Genomic DNA, 21,151 nt, shown 5'->3' on the forward strand with positions numbered 1-21,151 from the left:
ATTGGTTAGTGAGAGTGGGCGAGTGCAGCGGTGCGATGAGCCCACACTCGATTAATCAACCTGGTGCTCTGAGCATTATGGGTGATGTAGTTCTTCAAAATAAACGTATGTAATTAAATCTGAGAGAAACTGGTGCTGATTAAATGTAGCCCACATGGATGAAAGAAGAACTCAGATATCTTACTTCAGTAAAAGTACCTATACTACAATGTAAGAGTAGAAAGAGGAATGTATACAAAATCCTACTTAATTAAAGACATATTCACAGCAAAAGGAAAAGTGACCGGACTGGCTCCTGTCAGTTTTACCATATTATATATTATTGGATTATTATTACTAATGCATTAGCACATATGCAGAATTTTTATGTTGTGGCTAATGTGTAGCTAATTTGAACTGTTCTATAATCTTTTGGGTAATTTAATAGCAATGCCTCATATTTGAAGGTCACCACTACAGCTACACCAATAAATTGGCAGGGCTTATATACTGCCATTAACTTATCGCAGATATACACTGACATTAATGAAATGTCAAATCAGAAATCCCACAGTGATGTTAAAGGTCATTTAGTCTCCATTACATAGTATAACCAACAGAGAACTCTGTGATGTTTATTTTTACACTGAAATGATCCTCAAGTAAATTATACATACCTAAAATTGTATTTAAGTACAATACTCAGGTAAATGTACTTGGTTACATTCAACCAATGGGGGCTAGAAACTCTTATTACTCTCAGTCATTATTTTTACTGCTCATGTTCAAATACAACACTACAGTCACTCACATAATTAATTTTATTGGGCACTTATATGTTTCCGCTGACATTACTCTTCGATCCTGGATGTGCGAATGGTTCACAAAAAAGGAGTCCTGTATCTCCATCCGTGTAGACATCAGTAATGAAAATCATATTTGAATGGGCAGAAGCATTAAGACTTAGGCGCCATCATGGTCCTTTTCCTTACAGTCTTCACTGCAGAATTTGAAGCAGAATAGCAGTGACTTATATTCCTGTGTTCAGCACTCTGCTGAAATACTGTAAGCTTCCCGCAAAATGCATCTTCCTCATGAACCCTCCTGGTCATCTTCTCCCAGCAGTTCCATGAGCGTCTCCTGGTTGGAGAACTCCTGCAGCGAGGTGTTCATGTCGTCCAGCAGATCCTCTCCCAGCAGGAAGCTCTTGACGTCATGGACTGTCATGCCGATCCGGTGGTCTGTTATACGGTCCTGGGCAAAGTTGTACGTCCGGATCTTCTCTGATCTGCCTCTGGTGCCAATCTGGAGGAGGAGAAAGAAGAAGGAGATAAAGGAGGTAAAACATAAAAATGACGTTCCTTCGCTCACTCGGTTTTTGACATTGTTTATGTTCTACCTTTATCTGGCATGTGTCCTTTTTATTTTGCTGTCCTTTATTTTGCATTATTAGCTCTTTTTAGCAAAGAAGACAGAAAATTACTTGAACATTCAGACGTGGACCTTTTTTTCTGTGTTACTTGTTTGGCTGATTAATTAAATTTTATCTAATTTTATTGTAACAGTAACTAATGAAATTCAACATCCTATTATTGTTATTATAACATTTCAGAGAGACAGCATCACTTGTCATATCATCTGTAGATACATTATATGGGTCTCAGTGTGTCTCACCTGTATTTTACGTTGGTTGTAGCGTTTGCTGGTCTCCTCCTCCAGCTTCATGCTGTACAGTTTTGCTCTCAGAGCCGTCATGGCTTTCTCCTTGTTCTTCAGCTGGGACCGTTCCTGCTGGCACTCTGCAACCACACCTAACAAACACACAAGGTACGATTCTTATGTGGACATCCCATTGACGTGCACTCTCGTTGTGCTTCATAAGCAAAACTGTGAAGTATGTTCCTATCTATTGCAACACAAGGTGTATGCAGTTTTTACCTGAAGGCAGATGGACTATTCTGACTGCACTGTCTGTGGTGTTGACACTTTGACCTCCAGCTCCACTTGCCCTCTTTGTTTCTATCTTCAGGTCCTTTGGGTTTATTGTGAAAGAGATCTGAAAGGAAGACACAAATACTAAAAATGTACTTATGTCTAAATTAACAGCAGATGAGCAGAAGAACAGAACTACTTATCATCCTACATGCATTGGTAAAACAGTGTTAAACAACAAATGGGAAATGAAGAATCAGCTATAACGGGCACTAAATTAAAGCATATGAGGAAAACATTTATTAAGTCATGCTAAAATAAATAAAAATAAATGTTCTGTGCTTTTAATAATACACACAGATTAAGCTGTAAATGCCAAAACTACGATACTTGCATTTTTGTATGGCTGAAAAGTGCTTTGACTTCATTCCTCCCATCACAACAAACTAACTTTTCCCACCTATGTGATATCACATTAGTCAACAATTCCATCCCACATCCAATTTCAACAGGAAATGCTTGATATCAAGAAATCAAGATGCTCTCCAAAATATTTATTCTATTTGATCTGCAATGATTCCTGTGGGAAACTGGGTTGTTCACTATGTTTGTGTCATCCATCCATCAATCCCTCATGTAAACTGCACCTCAGTGGGTTGGGGCAGTATAGCCACAGTCATGGTGCTGGTGTGCATGCGGCTCTGTTTTTCAGTCTTGGGAACCCTCTGCACTCGATGAACTCCACCCTCAAACTTCATTCTCTTGTAGCTCTGAGGGCCGCTGATACTGGCCGAGGCGTGACGTAGTCCACCTGGTGGAAGGTGAGCAATAAGTACCAATACTATAGTGCTAGTCAATAGTTTATAGCAGGTGATTCTGTACAGTCCGACTGCAAGCTGGTGGCAATGAGATGTAGTTAATTCAAATGCTCTTGTGAAAAAGGGGGAATGTTTTCACACTTATTCATTTCTAGAATTTAGTTTTTTGTTTTAAAACATATTTTTAATGAAAACATTTAAACTTTCCTCCAAGAAATCTTCCACTTCAGTGATCTCTTCACATCTGTGGCGTAGCACAGACGCCCCCTTGTGTTTGGAGTCAGTTACTGCAATATTGGCTGTACAGTAAAAATGTAAAACAGCAGGGTTTTCCTTTTTTTGTTGACATACTATGATCCTCCTATCTCATCCCTACTTTCAGCCTAGAGCTGCTACAATTATTAATTGATAGAAAAATAACCAGCACATAACATCATAATCTTAATTGTTAATGTCATATTTCAACAAAAATATTTGATGGTCTCAGCTTCTCAAATTAGATGATTTGCTGCTTTTTTGTCTTAACATTATTTTAAATTGAAAATGGTTATGGGTTATGGACTATTGTTGGATAAAATAAGACCTTTGATGACTCTGGAAACTGTCATTTTTTTCTGATGTTTTATACTAGACACGAAAATACTTAGCAGATTAATCAGTCCTACTTCAGTAACTAGTTGAAAGACAAAAGCTCTTTGGCTGACGCTTCCCAAAAAAAACCTCACTAGAGTTTGTGTGCACTGACCTATCTCACTGGTCATGTGCTCCAGGATGTCAAAGGACCAGCCGTGATGCTGAGCGAAGCCCTGGTACATGTCAAACACCTTCAGAGGAGAAGAGACAGAACGAGTCATCAGGTAAATACACAGAAAATGTTGTGGGTGTTTTATATCATCATTATGAGCCCTGCCTCTATGTCCCTGTCTTTATCCATTCTAAAGTTTCTACTGTTGTCCTGATGTAAAATGACAGGGACAATTGTTGCAATTACATGGGTATCAAATTTTTTTTGTACCCATCTTATTATAAAATGTATTTATTGTTCTTTCTCTAAATAAATGTGCTGCTACTTTCTTGGTCAAGTATTATTTTTTAAAAAGTGCATTGTCTTAACAAGAACATAAGAAATTCCAGACCTCAGCAGTGAACAGCATGGCCTCCTGACCCCCAACACCGGCAGTGACCTCTAGGATGAGGTCACTCAGATCAGCCTCCTCCTCAGGGATCAACAGATCCATGATCTGATTGGTGAAGCAGTTTGATTTGACAGTAAGGAACAAAAACAAAACAGCAAATAGAAACATCTTCAGTTAGCTGATGGTTTAACATTAGTTCTGGTGTTTATTTATACGGCACAAGTTTGTCGCAAAACTGAAATGTCACAGTTCTACCTTTTGTCTAAGAGCTTGAATATCTTGCAAACAGCCTTCTCTCTCCAACTCCGCCAGTTCTCGCAGGGCTGGGTCTTCATCTTTGAGGAGAAACAAAAATATACAGTAAACAAGGGTTGTGTGATATGTGGACCTGAAACAATGAGTTGTTTAATCAACTGATTGATCTGTGGAAAAATAATTGGCAACTATTTCAATAATCTATTAATCATTTCAGTCATTTTTCTAGCAGAAATACTGTAAAAATATTTATGTATAATAATTGTTAATTATTTTACAGATCGATGAAAACTGACACCAAAGACCATTATTCAATCTATTTATTGCCCCTATGTGACATCAGCAGAGCAGTCTCACCTTTCAGGAGCATCTCGGTCTCAGCGATCTCTTTGAGTTTGGTGTCCAGCTCTCTGATGCTCTGGATGAGAGGAGCCAGCAGGGACACCTGGCTCCTCTTGGTCCTCAGCTCGTCCTCACTGCGCTGCTCCTCCATCGCACCGCTGTTTACTACTCTCAAACATTCGCTGTAGTCTGTCTCAATCTTCTTTAGATACTCCTGCATAGAGCGCCTGGCAAAAAGCTCATCCACTGACAGTAACTTGGTCACCAGCAACTGTGCACTGGTGTGGAGAGTCCTTGTAGTTCTTTCACAGTGATTATGAAATCTAACAGTTTGGCTGATGGCATTTGATGATTTTTGAAAAAGAGGTATCAACTTACTAAAGATACCATCCTTTCCTGTTGGAAGGAGGGTTACAGCTCTCCTGTAAGCCATGTTATAAGTAGATTTGGTAGGAATATTGACTGTAAAGCGGCACAAACATCCTCATATGACTCGCTGACACTTTACTAGCTACTTAATATGTCTATCTTTCAGTCAAATAACAAACGGTTGAATCGCTCCCTTAGGTTTTTACTCTCATCGGAAACATCGATACGGGTATTACGAACCTGTTTCCAGTCATAAAATGTCTAAAGACAATCTAGCAGGTGACTGTCAAGGTTTGTTTATAAAAATATTGCTCCTTTACCACCTTGTTGAAGGGTGCAGACATGTTGAATGTTCCACGCATGCGCAGTTGGTAAAACTTCTTCTTCTGCAGACAAATTTACAGCAGGTTTAAGACGACTCCACCATGATTACGCCACTCTGCAACGAAAATAAAAGTACACCAAGACTTAGTGAATGATAACAATATTAATAATAATAATAATAATAATAGTAATAATAGTAATGGTAATGACTGTGTGGACTTGTAAATTGCACATTGAATTAAAAATAGGGTTGACACTGGGATCATCATTTAGTTAGCATTATGTAATTCAGTATGCAAAGATGTTGAGCGTCAGGGCTCAGGATCTGCCACCCACCAACAAGCTTCACTCTCTCCCCCTGCCTAAATAGTTTTCTCATCTACCCTTAAGTTCTACATTCAACATCAACATACAACAGCACCCCAGTAAAGTTTGGTTCTGCCTTGTGTGAGCATTTCTGCACCCTGTGTCTTTGCCTATAATGCACACTAAAAAACATACGATTAAAGTGAAAAGTTAACAGTGAAACACACTAATGTAAACTAAACTTAACTAGACAACTACATCCCCCAACTGCTCCCTGCTTGGTTTCAATGAAAGAGCCACTTCACACATTCCAGGCAGGGGTGTGAACTAAACTGTCCTGTGAATGACCAGTCTTTTTAGCTTTTTCTTTTTTGTTTAACAGTGGGATTCCTGACAGAATTACGATGGAGATTTTAGCTCTCTTCCAGTCTGTTTTGTGTTTGCCTTGCAAAATTACCCCTTACTGGTAGACTAATAGGTCTGATTCGGCCTTATTTGGATTGTAGTTTCTGCTTAACAGTGTGATGTGACTAAAATATTTGCAACGATATAAAGGAACATAAATCTAATAAACAGTGAAAAGTGCGCATTATTTGAAACTGTATCATACATATACAGTGGCTATTGAAAGGTTGTGAAAGGGTATTTCACATATGAAAACGATTATGTACATTTACCATGAACTCCCTTACCAATATTAATCTATATAAAGATTATTTTCATTTTTGATTGATTCCTGTGCATTACCTCTACATTATTCTTGTTTTTACAATAATGTAGCCTAATATTCAATTCGGCTGAGGTTTGGTAACTCCCGATACTTCAGCACTGTAGATATAACCTAGTTTACATAGGCTATAACTACTGTGACAGATTGGCGCGGCTATTCTCATTCTCTTGGGTGGGAAAAAACGAGAAGCGGAAAAATCAGTAGTGTACGTCGACTGCGCGCTGACGTCATTATTACTTCTTAAAATCACAACTCCCATTGGTTAATATTTTAAATGGACGGACACCCGCTTCGCTGTGATTGGTTTGCGCCCTTTGCGCACGGATTTCAAATAAGGAACAACGACTGGCGGACTTTCAGTTGAGAAGCATTTAACCTAGGTGGAGCGGCTCTCACTCGTCGGTCAGCTCAGCGGGCAAAAGGAGGGAAGCAAGAATCTTCTTTGGATAACAATAAATACAAACGTGAGGTAGGAGGCTTCACTTCATATCTCCCACCGTCCGAAGTGTTGATGTTAAGATGCTACATGTGTAATGATTGTCTGTCAGCAACATTAGCTTTCCGGAGTAACGTTACATGCTAGGTTAAGGTTAGTTAGGTCCATCGAAAAGCTAGGGGAATTAAATGTCTGCTAACTATTCGAACAGAAACGGTGCTTAATTGCAGAGTATAATTAGTATTGATAGTTTGAGTAATGCGGGTGCACACGAGCTGATAAAGTAACTTACGAACTACTTGACATACACCCACTGTACTCGCGCAAATGGAGGTTACTAAGTGATGTTATCTGGTACAGAACATTTACCCGTTAGTAAGCATTAAGTTATATCATAAGATGAATTTTGTTTAGAAAACACCAACATGCATTTAATAACGTTTGTCTCCTGTCTGATTATATTCACGTCACTCTTGCTACTTTTCCGCCAAATCTACATCGCGCCAAAATCAACCATTTGTTTTGTAAAATGTTTGGCGGTAGAGTTTCTAACTATATCCACTTGTTATCTTAATAGTTTAATAGCGATATAGACATATGTTATTCCTTTATTCGTGTCTGGCAACTTAATAGATAACTTTGATGTTGGATGTTGCTAAGTTAGCTTGCATGAGAGAAGCCATCTTGACAATCACATTCAGCATGTAAAATTTAACATAATCTCCTGATGTGTCTCATTTATCCAGGAATCTACATACTGCACAGTGTGTATGTTTCACTCTAAGAAAGCCACAATGAAATGTCCTAGCTACGAGGCTGCCAGGGCCAACAACATGGAGAAAAGCTCTGCTAATATGGCTGCTGCGCAGTCCAAGGTGCTTCACATCAAAGCTTCACCAGTGAAAGAGCCCATTCCCATTAAACCTCAGTGTCCACCTGCCAGTGTGACCACAGTGTTGTTCTCTCTCAACAACGACACCAGACAAGTCCACAACAAGGAAAACAGCACCAACAGAGAACTTGACAGGACTGCGGATGAAGCGTTTGAGGACAGTGGCTATCTGTCTCTGCACAACAGTCAGATTTTTGATCACGGGAATGAGGAGGATGACCACATCCAGGGAAAACTCAAAGCAACCCTACTGCCTTCTGCTGCACATCAAGAAAAGACAATATCACCAAATAATTCTCCCTCCAAATGTCAGGGGAGGACAAACTCTAGCTGTCCAATGTCTCTGGTGGCAGCTTCCACTCCTCGTCCCACGAGGAGAATAGCGGCATCCACCCCCTCCGACCATCACAATGACCCCAACCTGCCTATACTGAAGTTCCAGCGGGCTGTGTGCGAAGAGCTTGCCAAGAGCTATCAGAAGAATAAAAGGTAGGATTATATTATCATATGACCATATCTTTCCGTTTATGGGATATCTTGACAATATCAAAACTATAAATGGTTTGAAAGTTTGATTCTTTGTTTCAGTTAAACAAAAAGACTTAATTGTCTACTGAACATTTTACAGTTAACTTACAGCTGTTTTCCTATGTCTTAGGTATGACTGGAGCATAGTCTCAAAGGTGGCAGAGGATTATATTTTGGATCGGGTGATCGGAGGCCATATGGGTCAGGAGTACGTCGACGTGTTAACATCTCTGCTGTCCAGGAACATGAGAAGCATCCTGACCAACATCCTGGCTCTGCTGGGAGACATGGACCTCATTAGGTAAACTACCACATGCTTCACTGTGTGGAAAGAGGGTTCATATTCATAAGTGATGGCCAACATGCAATTTTGATTGTTTCAAGGGTGTTAAAGGGGGAAAGTTGTTTTTATCAGTCTGCTTAAAACCAAACACAATTAGCAGCTGATGTAAACAGTAAAACTAATAAGTATCTTTTTAAGGGAACAAGTAGTTTTTTGTGTGTCTATGTGCGCTCAGATGAAGGCATGGCCTGTGAGCTATTCAAAGGAAATTTAGTACTTTAGAGAAACTGACAAGAATTATTTCCTCTTCATAGTTACCATGTTTTTCTCGTCCACATTCATCACATGTTCACCTTTTCTCAACTCACAGCTGTAAGAAAGTGAGCAAGACGTGGAGGAAGATCATCTGTGAGGATACCACAGCTCTGAACAGGTGTCGGCAAGCTGAGGATGCTCTCAGGGTGAGGAAACGCACACAAACCCACACCAGTAATCGCATCTAAGAAATAAGATAATTTGAACAAGAATTTGGGCATTTTGGTGCCTCTGGTCATCGATGGGGTTACACACACACAGGAAGTGTACAGCCTCTGTTCTCTACATGCCTTGGCTCATAGCTGAAACCACACACCATGTTCTGAAACAATACTGGGGACTACACCACTGAATAAACACAATATGTTGCCTTTAGCTTCAAAAACCCTTAAACCCAATTCAACCACACCTTTCTATGTCTGTTTAACTTGAGGTTTGACTTTTGGTTTTATCTCCACTTGTGTTCCCCATGTGGAAAATCCCAAGATGAGGAATTCTTGAATTCCTTAATATCTACATATCCCAGATTTGGCTAATATGGGAAACTTTTTTTTTTTTTTTTTTTAAGAAAGAATGAAAGTTTGCCACTTAACTACTTCAAATGAATGTGACGAATAGGAGAAAAAACGATGTGTTAAGTGTCGGTGTATGTGTTGGCATACTTTGTTAAAAAGTTTTGAAATACTAAATGTGTAGCTGAAACTTATTCAGTGTTTTTCATGCTATAATTTGTTTTTGTTTGTTTGTTTTTTAGGAATCAAGTAGCTCTTTGAGACAAAGGGATTGTGGTCTGACAAGAGATGTGGCTGTGTCCAGGGTGGTGCTGTCCTGCATGCAGACCCTGGCCTCATCAAGCACTCAATCATCCTCTTCCTCCTCATCCTCACGGAGCTGCAGGGTCAATAGACAGACTGCTCCCTCTCAAAAGAGCAGTACAACCAATTCCCAATGTACACGCTTCAATGAATTTATGCAGGTGAGTGTTTGGGTATGAAGGCCTGCATCTACTGATTTGTTTTCATTATCAATTTAGTTATAGTCAGTTATTTTCTCCATTAATTATTTGGTCCTAAAAACGTTGGGAAATGGTGAAACATGTCTATCCACAAACTCTAAAACCCAAACCACGTCCAAAACCCAAATATATTAATTTTACTATAATGTAACACAAGTAACTGTAGCAGATTCTTACACTGAGAATCAGAAACCATCGAACTTAAAGGAGTTTTTACTTGAAAATGACAACTTGAAAATTGTTGCTAATTAGTTTTCTATTGATCCATTAATTGACATAATTGCAAAGTGTATTAGGGTTGTCACACAGTGAAAATGATGCTTGAGCATACAATGGATTTTAAGCTTCGAAAAATGTACTAATGTACATTATGTTCTTTAGATTTCACCTTTAACAAACATGTGTTTTTGTTCTTCTGTCCAGGCCGCCAACAGACTGAAGCAGCACCAGTCTCTGCGTTCCTGCAAGCGTTGCGGCTCACCCGCAACTCATTCAGCCGAGACTCAGAGGGCTACATGCACACGGCTCAACTGTCAATTCGACTTCTGCACCCACTGCCAAGAGGCCTTCCACGGCTCCATCCCCTGCCGAACAGTGCTGCCAAGAGCCCACTCCGCCTCCAAGACGACCTCAATCATACCAGGTAGCACTCGCAGCAAGAGGAACGTCAGGCGCCTGTGATGGGGGTTTTAATCACTGACTGTTTTAACTGGGTGGGTCATCTTTCTCTGCACTGGCAGCGTTTCCAGTAGCTCGGACAATGTGGGAAAATTTTACCGGAGCAGTCTGGAAGTGGCTTCTATGTGCGCACTGTGGCAATAAGACTTGGTGTTACATGTAGAACTCAACTGACTGAAGCACTTGTTAAAAACACAACTTGGACAATCAACCAGAAAGTGTCATCTGGCTAAATCTGTTGTCGTCTCTCAGCGACAACATATTTGATGCCAAAGAAGTCAGACTCATAAGCTTTAAATCGTACAATTTTTATTATGTTTTAAAATGAAATTAATGTAACTATATATTGTCATTTTTAAGTGGTTTTGTATACAATTTTTTTTTTGTTTGTTTTTTTGTATAAACGTTGATCTTCAAAGGGTCTTTAAATGTTCAGATTCACTGATGTGTGTTAACTGTAAATAGATGTTTCATAAAACGTAACCTGTTTTTGTGGTTCATTTATCGCAGAACTGCGTGCAGACTCAGCTTCGGTTTGACGTGTGACATGGTGAAAATTGAGTTTGATATGAGTTTTATTTGACCATAAGAAATTATGAATATCTTCACTAATTTTCTTAGGTGATTAGTTTGTTGAATAATCTATTGAGAATCAGTCAATTCTAAAGCTGACCTAGTTACAACTTCTCTTTTTGTTTTCTCATTATAGGTTAAGGTTAAGGAACCTGCCATTTTGGCTTTTGGGCTGTTGGTTGGTCAAAACAACTTTAAAGTTGCCTTGTTGATATAGAACGAGTTTATAAAATGCCAATCACTCAAGTAATTTCATTTCATGATACTTGCACTCCATTTCAGAGAGAAATATTGTATTACTGCACTACATTTATCTGCCAGCTACAGTTACTAGTTACCTTACAATTTAGGATTATTGCACACCGAACATAAAGAGCCTATAAAATATGTTGGGTGCTAACCATTTCAACTTAAAAGGAAACTTAAGTTATAGTTGTAGTAGTAAATGTTATTTACTACTGCAAATATCGATATGTGTTATAATGTTTCTTAGATTTCAGCTCTGGTCACTTCCTGAATTATTTCACTAGAGGGCAGCATTGTTCCCTCCCTGTGGAGCTCCTCATCTCTGCATCATTGGGACTTTGGCTCTCTTGTTTTGTATCTCACAACCTGTTTTTATTTTTATGACATCCTATTTATTCACTTATTGTCATTTTTGTTTTGGTGAGTCGCATAAAAATATACAACGTTATATTAAATATCCAGTCAGAGATGACATAAATAGAGATAAATATAAACATGAATAATAACATTGTCAATGTTGAGAAGTTAGACTCTCTGTCATACTTTTAAAAAGTTAATATATAAATGTTTCTTCAAAAATAATAATTTTCATGCAAACATACACTATATGAAAAAAACATCACTGTAAATGTGCATTTAATTACTTTTTTTTAAAAAAATTTTATTTGGCAGTCTTCTATTGAAATCGTTTTAATCATTCATCAATGTACAATGCCAGCAAGTTAGCTGCAAGCTAATGCTAATGCTCGGGGGAGGCGGCTAGCTTGTCTCCAGTGGACCATGCGCTCAGCCAGCAAGCTGTTAGGGGAGTGGGCCGGACACTGCTCCAGATCACAGGGACAGGCGGCCGCCTTAGAACCAAAGTAGTACATTTTCAAATTAATTTATTTTCGATCCCTACCAAGCACAGTCTGCAGCAAAGAGACAACTTCAGCCTGAGCTGCATTGTTGACCACCGTTATGCATTTTGCCTCCACCTGTCTTTAGTCTTTTTATGTTGATTAGTGGTTGGTGTGCCACCTAGTGGAAGCAATTTTTTTGTTAATTTCTTGCTATTCTCCCCATGCCAACCCTCCCCTTAGATGCAGGATAGAAATGGATTACTTGACTGCTCTTTTATTAAAGGACACGTTTACACAACAGTATTACAGTATTCACGTTCTCATGGAGACAGAGTAGCTGGGTAGTGTACAACCCCAATGGGTCTCATCCAGATTATGAACTGGATATAAATCCTAAAATTTGAAACATTAATTTTAGTGTGAAAAATTACACAAACATTTTATGGCCTCACAGCACCAGAGCCCCATTCATTGTTACAGAGTAAACTGGGATGACATTGCACATTTTAAGGTTCTCCCTTTTGGTTACTAAGTTTAGAGGAGAGTGCTGCATGTTCACAAATATTCACCCATCTGTTCTGGGGATCAGGAATAAGAAATGTGAATTCTTAAAAAAAGGTTCCTGCGTTTCACCTGTGCTTCCACATTAAGTCCAGACTCTGAGGAGGAAAGGTTACAGAGGCTGGAAAATGCAGGATTCATACTGCACATTTGATATGTTTAGTGTCAGAGAGGATTAATCTAAAACTTCTTCAGCAGGAAGGAGAGGGGTGAAGCCTAACCCTTCCAACACAGGAAAGACATGCAGCACAGAATGAATTGAAGACAGATTTGCTCCTGCTACTGTCAGGAAATTGTCCCTTGTGAACCCCCCAACTTCAGGGAGGTGGAAGAAAAAGCTGCAACAGTGTTCATGTTTCGTAGGAAGATTATTAGAGACGAAGAGAAACTTTTCTTGCAGTAAATTGTGGCACAAAAGTCTGAAAATTACATTAAATTTAGCATGCTGTCAGTCACTGATGAGGTATTAAAACTTAAAAGTTTTTCATCTTTCTTCGTACAGTAGCTGTCGTGCACTCAGTGTTCTTTTCTTTTACTTCTAATGCTTCATAATGCCTTGTGAGCTGTTGTGACAGGTCTGACAAAAACTGAGCTGTGGTCAGTTTAATATCAGTTTGATTTGAGAGAAGAAAAATACCTTTTGCATTTTTTCATTGCTGAGAGTCAGACTTTCAAAACAAACACTCACCAGCTTTTGGAAAATTCCTCCAAGGATAAAAATGCCAGTCTGCCAGTTTTCCCTTAAAAAAAAAAAGTTTGCCTGAATCAATCATCATCACTTATGAAGCTGAGAATAGCATCACTGACATTAGATGGTTACCTCTGACATTTGCAGGATGACCCATTTGTCTCTCTCTCTCTTATAGCTGAGTTGCTCAGAGTTTTGTTGTGATGACACATGTAAACATCAGTCAGCTTTCATTCATGTGTCAGCTCTTGCACGCAGAGTTATTTCAGTGGGATGTCCTGTGACGTGATAAAACCCTACTAGTTTTTCAGAAAGCACTCAAATTGCTATTTGTAGTTGTACCACGACATATCATGTTGCTTGTCAGAGCTCTCAATAAAATACTGTATTACCTAATATTTGTCTTTAAGGGACCTTTAGCAGCAGCAATATAGTTATCAGATTTTTTTTAGCCTCTCAAATGTTGATGTAGGTGTCAGCCTCAGAAATCCAGCATCTACCAGGCCTTTCTTTCAACACAGAGAGAAGCAGCTGTACACTTGTAAGAAAATGTCATGATGATGGAACTAAATGGATTATTTTGTAAAACGTCAGGGGTGCTGATGTCGCTGTGGTGGCCGCTGCCTATTAATCTGTGCTGTGGCCTTTCGCTCCCTCAGCGACTCAGGATCATTTATCTGGCAGATTTATTGATCGGCTGCTGCACCGAGACACAAGCCCAACACAGTCAGACCTGCTGCTAATTGTAAAAGTCATTAGAGCTGGCTTCCACATCTGTGTGTGTGTGTGTGTGTGTGTGTGTGTGTGTGTGTGTGTGTGTGTGTGTGTGTGTGTGTGTGTGTGTGTGTGTGTGTGTGTTGTGTGTGTTGTGTGTGTGTGTGTGTGTGTGTGTGTGTGTGTGTGTGTGAATAAACTGGTGCATCATGGGGACTCAAACACAACATTGTAGCTGTAGCCTCCTATGTTGTTAGGGCATTTAGAGCAACTTGCTGCAGGTCAACATTTTGTATAATATATTATGTCACAAAAACACAGAATATCCACTCACTTATAATGTTAATGGAAGGCAAGAAAAGGAGTTTTAATTTAATTGTTTAGTATTTTCTCTTGAAAGCGAGGCAAATCCATGTCTGTGTTCTTCTCATCATCCTGTCCCCTGGACTCTTTTCTGTCACTATTCTTAGCATTTTATCTGCTCATCCTTTGAAGTTCACTCTTTTTCTGCTTTTTCGCATAAATAGCACATTTCAGCCCAAGGATAGAGGAGGGGTGGGGGGTGGGGTGGGGGTGGGGTGGCGGGTGGGTTATGTAATATGACAGGGCAAGATCCGGACCATGTGAGCTGCATCTGTGTGTGTGTGTTTTTCAGGTTGATGATCTTGATGCACAGTGACTTCCACATGTCAATCGGCCGTATGTCACCAAAGTTGAACTGTAAAAGCCCTGAAATGAAGCTGTCAGTAGATCGCCGCCAGGGAAATGAGAAGCAAGCAGGAAGTGAGTCTTCAGACTGAGAATGAGGAGGGGAAAAATGAAGTCTGGCTGGTAACTTCATGCTTTTAATTTAAAAAAAACAAAAAATGTACAAAACATATGTCAAGGCTTTATTTAAGCTTTATTGCAGAGGTGTTGTTAGGATCTTGAAACACTGAGGGTTTAGCTCAGCCCAGCCCCAATTTGTGGCAGACAGAATAGTCAGAATCTGCACTTGTAACAGCTTTGTTTACTAATTTTTGTATTATTGATTAGTGATGCATGGAAATATAAGAAAATGGAAATATCACCTGAAGAGGTTCAGTGAGCGCTTTCTGAGTCATACCTGTACATGTATATGTGTCTTCAGCTGAGCTCAGCCTTCACACACACACACACACACACACACACACACACACACACACACACACACACACACACACATACACACAGTGCTTGGTGTTAAAAGGTTGCAGCCCTCTCTCTCTGTCCATTTTTACTCCGTTTGATCCATTAAGATCAGCAGTGATGAGAGTTAATGAATGAAGCCACAAAACAGGCAGTAATCACACATGTCCTGGAGACACACAGACACACACAGAATTGTATGTACCACAATGCTTACACAGAAACGCACTGACCAGAGTTTTTTTTTTTTAATGATGACAAATCCGCCTCACTCAATTCAATGTGCTTACACGAAAACACGCACATATGAACGCGCATAAAATCACAAGCACAACATGAGCAAACACTGTTAATGTGCAGGCTATTGGATGTGTTTAAACAAAGGTGAACATACAAAATTTACTGTAGACACTGGAGCATAAGTTACAAAATATACACACAGGATGACTGACAGGGTTTGAGGTTTGGACAAAACAAGCAATGTGAAGCTTTCACTTGGAGGTCTGGGTACAGTAATATATTAATGTACCATTAATGACAATCTAATGATTTTGTACATAGGCCTAATAGTGCAACATTAATAGGATTGTTTAGTATTGTTGAGTAATTTAATACTTTAAATTAATTTTTCTGATTATACTTACATACTTTTACTTACGCAAAGTTTTCAGTGCTTGACCTTTGGTGTGTTCTTACATTGCGGTATTAGCACATTTACTTAAATGAAGGGTCCTAATACTTTTTCAAACACTTGCATCACTGTCCCCAAATACAGCCTCACTAAGCCTCTAGCGTGGCTGTAGAATCTTAGTCTTTTGCCACACATGAAATCAAGCCATCTGGTTGAAATTGATAGGAGCAGGGCGCCCCAGTGACTCACCAGGTGGAGCGCATACCACATAGGTTTAGTCCTAACCACAGTGGCCGTGGGTTTGAATCCAACCCGCGGCCCTTTGCTGCATGTTATCCCCTCTCTCTCCCCAACCTTCCTGTCTCTCTATCACAATAAAGGAAGCTAATTTTGAATCGGCAAAGTCCTTTCAGTCTTTCATCCACCCAGAGTGACACATTTACTTCTGATTGTGAGATTGCCTGATCTGGGTACGGCCCTGCAGATCATTGCTTATGACATTTATGAGTCAAATATTTGCTGCAATTTTGATGCTTATAAACAAGCTGAGTCACAACAGAAAGAGTGAGATGTTTTGAAGGAGACAGTATAGAAATGTTGTTTTCCGTTTGTTTGTTTAATTTTGTGACTTTGTTGCAAAAATGCCTGAGGATAGTAAAGCTAGGAAATAAGCATTACTCAACCAGGAAGTAGTATAAGGAGTTAAAATCACATCTATAATTCATTTCAGAAATATGAAAAAGAGGGCAAAAGAAAAGAAAATAATTGGATGACCAGGGTCTTTGATACTGCACATTTGAACTACAACTACACTAAAGTGTTTATGAAACATGCATATCTGCTGTTGACCTCTGATTTCTCCAGAAGATTTACAATTAGGCCTTGTTGTCTGATGGACAATAACAAAGCTTCATATTTAGCTTTAAGCTTTGTTTACAGATGTTTAACAAGGTAAATAAATAAACAAAATCATCAAATTAGCAGCTATACAAAAAAGAAAAAGCTGCAGCAGTAACACTTGTTGCCTGCAGGTGGGGTTAATGTTAAAATGACAACAGCTATTCTTATCTTTCCTAGCAGGTGGCAACATCAACACGTCTACATCTTGGACAGCTGTGGCTCAAGAGGTCGAGTGGGTTGTCCAATAATCGGAAGGTCAGTGTTCTTGGGCAAGATACTGAACCCCAAGTTGCCTCCGATGTAACATTGGTGTGTGGGTGTGTGTGAGAAAATGCGATGTATGAATGTGTGAGTGAATGGGTGAATGTGGCTTGTCATGTGTTGAGTGGTTGATAAGACTAAAAAAGCACTATATACAGTATGAGCAGCCTATTTACATCTGTAGGATGAATCACTACTGGTCAGGAAGCAGCAAAAAAGACATTTACAGAAATGTCACTGATTATAACCCATAGTTTGCATTGGAGCACGTAGGGTTCAGTGAGGTTAAATCATCCTGAGATGACGCTCATGATGCTCTCTGGGTTTGCTGGACAGCTACAGAGCTATAACAGAGAGAAAATGAGAAACGCTTTTTAATGGCATTAAACTGTGATGAACAGAGAAGAAACAAACCGTTCATTTGCGCTTGAACTTCTTTCATCACTTGTCACCTCTTAGGGTGGGAGCCATTACGCAGCAGTGCTGTGGAAATACAGCTGGTTGAGAAGTCTGCTAATGGTGTGCAGCATGACAACATGGGTGAAAACCGTGGGCGTTGCTTGGCCTCGGGGCAGTAGGGGCTGTAGCCCATAAGATTTTTCTTTGAGCGGTTAGTCACTACGTAACTGAACGTCAGAGAGTTGTATTTTGTCTTCAAGAAATAGAGGCAAGACCAATCAGAGAAGGTTTACAGGAAAAAACAAGTTGTCTCACTCAAGAGAGATATCAGATTAAACAAGGAAATAAACATTGACTCTAAATCTAAATTCTAATTAATTTTCAAATTCTTTTAAGCAATGTGTGGCCCCTCAAACGCAGAAAAACATGAATAAAACATGCATAAAAACATCTGTTTAGGAGTATGTTTTTTTTTTTTAGGGGTGCCCTGGTGGCTTAACTGGTAGAGCGCCTGCCACTTAGGCTCAGTCCTTACCGCAGCAGCCATGGGTTTGAATCCGACCCATGGCCTGTTACTGCATGTCATCCTGGCTCTCTCCCCAACTTTCATGTCCCTCTGTCACTGTCCCCATCTGAATAAAGGCAAAAAATAACTTTAAAAAAAAGTACATTTTTGTGATGGAGCAGAATCTGGGCTCAGCCGCTGATAGTAAACAGTCCAGCCAATGCCCCTGCTGAGAGTATGTCTACTTTCGGGACAGGAGTCCAACGAATTTGGTGGGAAAAGGTCAAGGTCACTGTGACCTCACAGGACATGTTTTTGGCCATAAATTACACTTCAAGCCATTATTCAACACTGTAACTCTGGAAGGGGAGACTGTGACCATATTTCCTGCAACTTTGCTGGTTGGCAGAGGCACACAACCCCCAGGCAGTAATTCTAGTTCATTTTTAGTTTCCTTCAACTCTAAGTCACTTTCCTTCAACTCTCTCTCCAGCATCTGGAGAGAGAAGAATATAAGTTCTTTCTCAACTTCATCAGTGGAAATGACAACCTGAAGAAATATAAGACACTTCATATTAAGCTTAAAGCTTTGTTGTTTGTTTGTTTGCATTTGAGGTGCAAATGGAAAAGTGTTGATGCACTGCAGATGGGATGAATCACTACTTTGTCACTGCAGTGACACTCTCAGGTCAGGGAGCAGCAAAAAGACATTTACAGAAATGTCACTGATTATGACCTAAACTTTGCATTGAGGCTTGTAGGGTTCAGTAAGGTTAAATCATCCTGAGATGAGACCCATGGCTTCGGGTTTGCAGGACTGCCACAAAGCTAAAGAGAGAAAATGAGAAACCCCTTTCAATAGATAGATAGATAGATAGATAGATAGACAGATAGATAGATACTTTATTTATCCCTTAGAGGAAATTCATGTGTCCATTAGCTTTAGCGTTTATTGTTGATAATAATAATAATAATAAAAACAGTTAATAATAAATAAACAATGATAATTAGATTAGTCCACTTACTTCGGCTGAGTTGTTGTATAGCCAAAACTGTGATGAACAGAGCAGACACAAACTTGCACTTGAGCTTCTATCATCACCTGTCACCTCTTAGCGTGGGAGCCATTACTGAGCAAAGCTGTGGAAATACAGCTGGTTGACTGAGAAGTCTGCTAATGGTGTGAAGCATGACAACACGAGTAAAAGTATTCCTACTTTCAGGCCTTTAACAACCTCACAACCATCTAAAACTGTGAAAGCTGGATGAATAGGAATTGAAGGCGTAATAGTACATTGATTCTGGAGGCTATAATATAGTTATATATAAACTATAGACGATCGCCCCCTCAATGTAGTTTATAATAGTCTCTGTAGATTTGTTTTAGAACCTGTCATTGTTATATGCATGATTAGCTAAATTGGTCAATAACTAAATCTAGAAGACAGTTACACTGGCTGCAATTGTTTTTTAAACAATTTTTTAAAATGATCTTTCTTAAAACATTTTAATTCAATATAAAGTGGGATCCAAAAGTCTGAGACCTCTGGGAAATTAGTTACTGTGGTTGTCATATAGTCTAAGGCATATAACGCATTATGTCTTCGGGTAGTCTGTCCATTCACCCCTCCGTCCATCCATTCTCATGAAGCCTATGGATTTAAATCATTTTAAAACATTTTTGAACTACTATTGTAGCTCATCTCTGTAAGACCCTTTGGATCACCAAGTGAATTACTGTGCACCAAGCTGCTTACTGGGATTTGTTGATAATGAACAACAATAGGAGATACCAGACTTACCCTTCATCTGGGACAATAACCTTTTTTCATTTCTAGTTTCTTTCAAATCTAAATCAGGGCTAACCTTAACTTTAAACAATTTTGATAAGTTGCCTTATCCTAACCATTACCAAACCAAATTTCTGCCATAGTACATGCATTTTTCTGTACTTGAACATCTGGAGGGAGAAAAATGAAAGCTCCCTCCAGACTTCATCCGTGGAAATGACAACCTGAAGAAGTATGCCGCAAACTAACCTGTTAATTTTTGTTTTTGGTAGCAAACACTTGGAGTATTGTAGTCTTGGTGCAAACTACTCCCTCTCCACCTACCAGTTGATTTTAGCTTCCCTTTAAGGCCAGCATGTTTGACAGTAGCTGTGGTATCTCCACACCTGCCTGAGCTGAGTGAGGAGGAATCGAGATCGAAACATTATCACCACTGGTCTGTGCTCTGGATGTGTTTCAGAAATTCTTTATTATAAAAAGACTTTTAAGCAGGTAGCTGAGGCAGACATTTAAAAGAAGAAAATATCTTAAAACAGAAAAGAAAGTACAAAACTTTGTACAAAGCCAATACCCAAGTACTGACAGTGTCGCTGTCCATGGTGCTGAAGTTTTTGTGTTGCCCACCCAGTGTCAGACATTCCTTCTTTTTGTGTCCTGCTGCTCACTGAACAAAGACAGACAAGGATCACTTCACTAAATAGATCTATCAAAACTAAACACACCTATAAAATTAAGTCGAAGACCTGAAGTTCAGTGTGGAACCCAGAATAATTTTGCAATTATTTAAAACTTCTTGTTTAGGACTTCAAAAATGATCTTTTGGATATTGTTCCACCATCTTTTAAGTGCTGAACATATCAAAAGTATATGTAGAAAGAAGGTACCTTTCTGTTCACATCTCCAGCAGGAGTCTACTGGTATTAATTTCCATTTACATAATTGCTATGGTGTCTGATGTCGTCTGTGTATTACTTTCAGTTGGCTAAACTTATTACCCATATCTTCTACTGATGTTACCCAAAGATTATTTCCAATCCCCAGGATGTACATTATGTCCAACCAGGTTTCCTGTCCATTGTTTTTTGAATTCTCCCCTATGATTATGTGTCTACTGTCACATAGACTATTTTGGAGGAATTGAGGAAAAGTGAATGAAAGTGAATAAAAAAATGCGGTAGAAGAGAATTCTGAACTTTTTTTGCTGAGACCAGCTAATCACAAAAAAAAAAAACGTTTAGTCATCATGTTTCTGAATTGGAAAACAGCATTACATAGCATCCAACAGTTCAACAAATGAGGAAACTGTCATAAAAGAGATCTGAGCCATAAATGGCCATTGGTAACACTTTTCCTTTACAACATTTTTCAATAGAATGTTTACTTTTTGTCATCATAAGATTAAATAGGACATTTTGTAAAAGATATTGACATTTTGTCAACTGTGACTGTTTGTGTTATGTATTGTGTGGTATTATAGTCCCTTCCAAATAAAATATTCAAGCAACAATCTCAAACACGCTTCTCCCAGTACTGAGA

The 21,151-nt window shown here is 39.2% G+C and overlaps 2 protein-coding genes across 2 annotated transcripts; one reads left to right on the forward strand and one right to left on the reverse strand.

Moving 5' to 3' along the window:
* Positions 1 to 618: 618 nt before the first annotated feature.
* mtrf1l (mitochondrial translational release factor 1 like) lies at positions 619 to 5,173 on the reverse strand. Its single transcript, XM_022752952.1, has 8 exons — positions 4,478 to 5,173; positions 4,121 to 4,200; positions 3,866 to 3,970; positions 3,475 to 3,553; positions 2,559 to 2,722; positions 1,918 to 2,035; positions 1,654 to 1,790; positions 619 to 1,284 (listed from the first exon to the last, which is right to left on the reverse strand). Exons 1-8 carry the CDS (start codon positions 4,893 to 4,895, stop codon positions 1,072 to 1,074), a joined length of 1,314 nt encoding a protein of 437 aa, XP_022608673.1. The 5' UTR covers positions 4,896 to 5,173; the 3' UTR covers positions 619 to 1,071.
* A 1,409-nt stretch (positions 5,174 to 6,582) lies between these two features.
* fbxo5 (F-box protein 5) lies at positions 6,583 to 10,766 on the forward strand. The gene is made up of 6 exons (XM_022752972.1): positions 6,583 to 6,660; positions 7,374 to 8,008; positions 8,178 to 8,348; positions 8,701 to 8,791; positions 9,400 to 9,621; positions 10,084 to 10,766. Exons 2-6 carry the CDS (start codon positions 7,398 to 7,400, stop codon positions 10,339 to 10,341), a joined length of 1,353 nt encoding a protein of 450 aa, XP_022608693.1. The 5' UTR covers positions 6,583 to 6,660; positions 7,374 to 7,397; the 3' UTR covers positions 10,342 to 10,766.
* Positions 10,767 to 21,151: the final 10,385 nt, after the last annotated feature.

This window comes from Seriola dumerili, unplaced genomic scaffold (genome assembly GCF_002260705.1).
Source record: "Seriola dumerili isolate Sdu_G_001 unplaced genomic scaffold, Sdu_1.0 BDQW01000187.1, whole genome shotgun sequence".
Classification (NCBI taxonomy): Eukaryota; Metazoa; Chordata; class Actinopteri; order Carangiformes; family Carangidae; genus Seriola; species Seriola dumerili.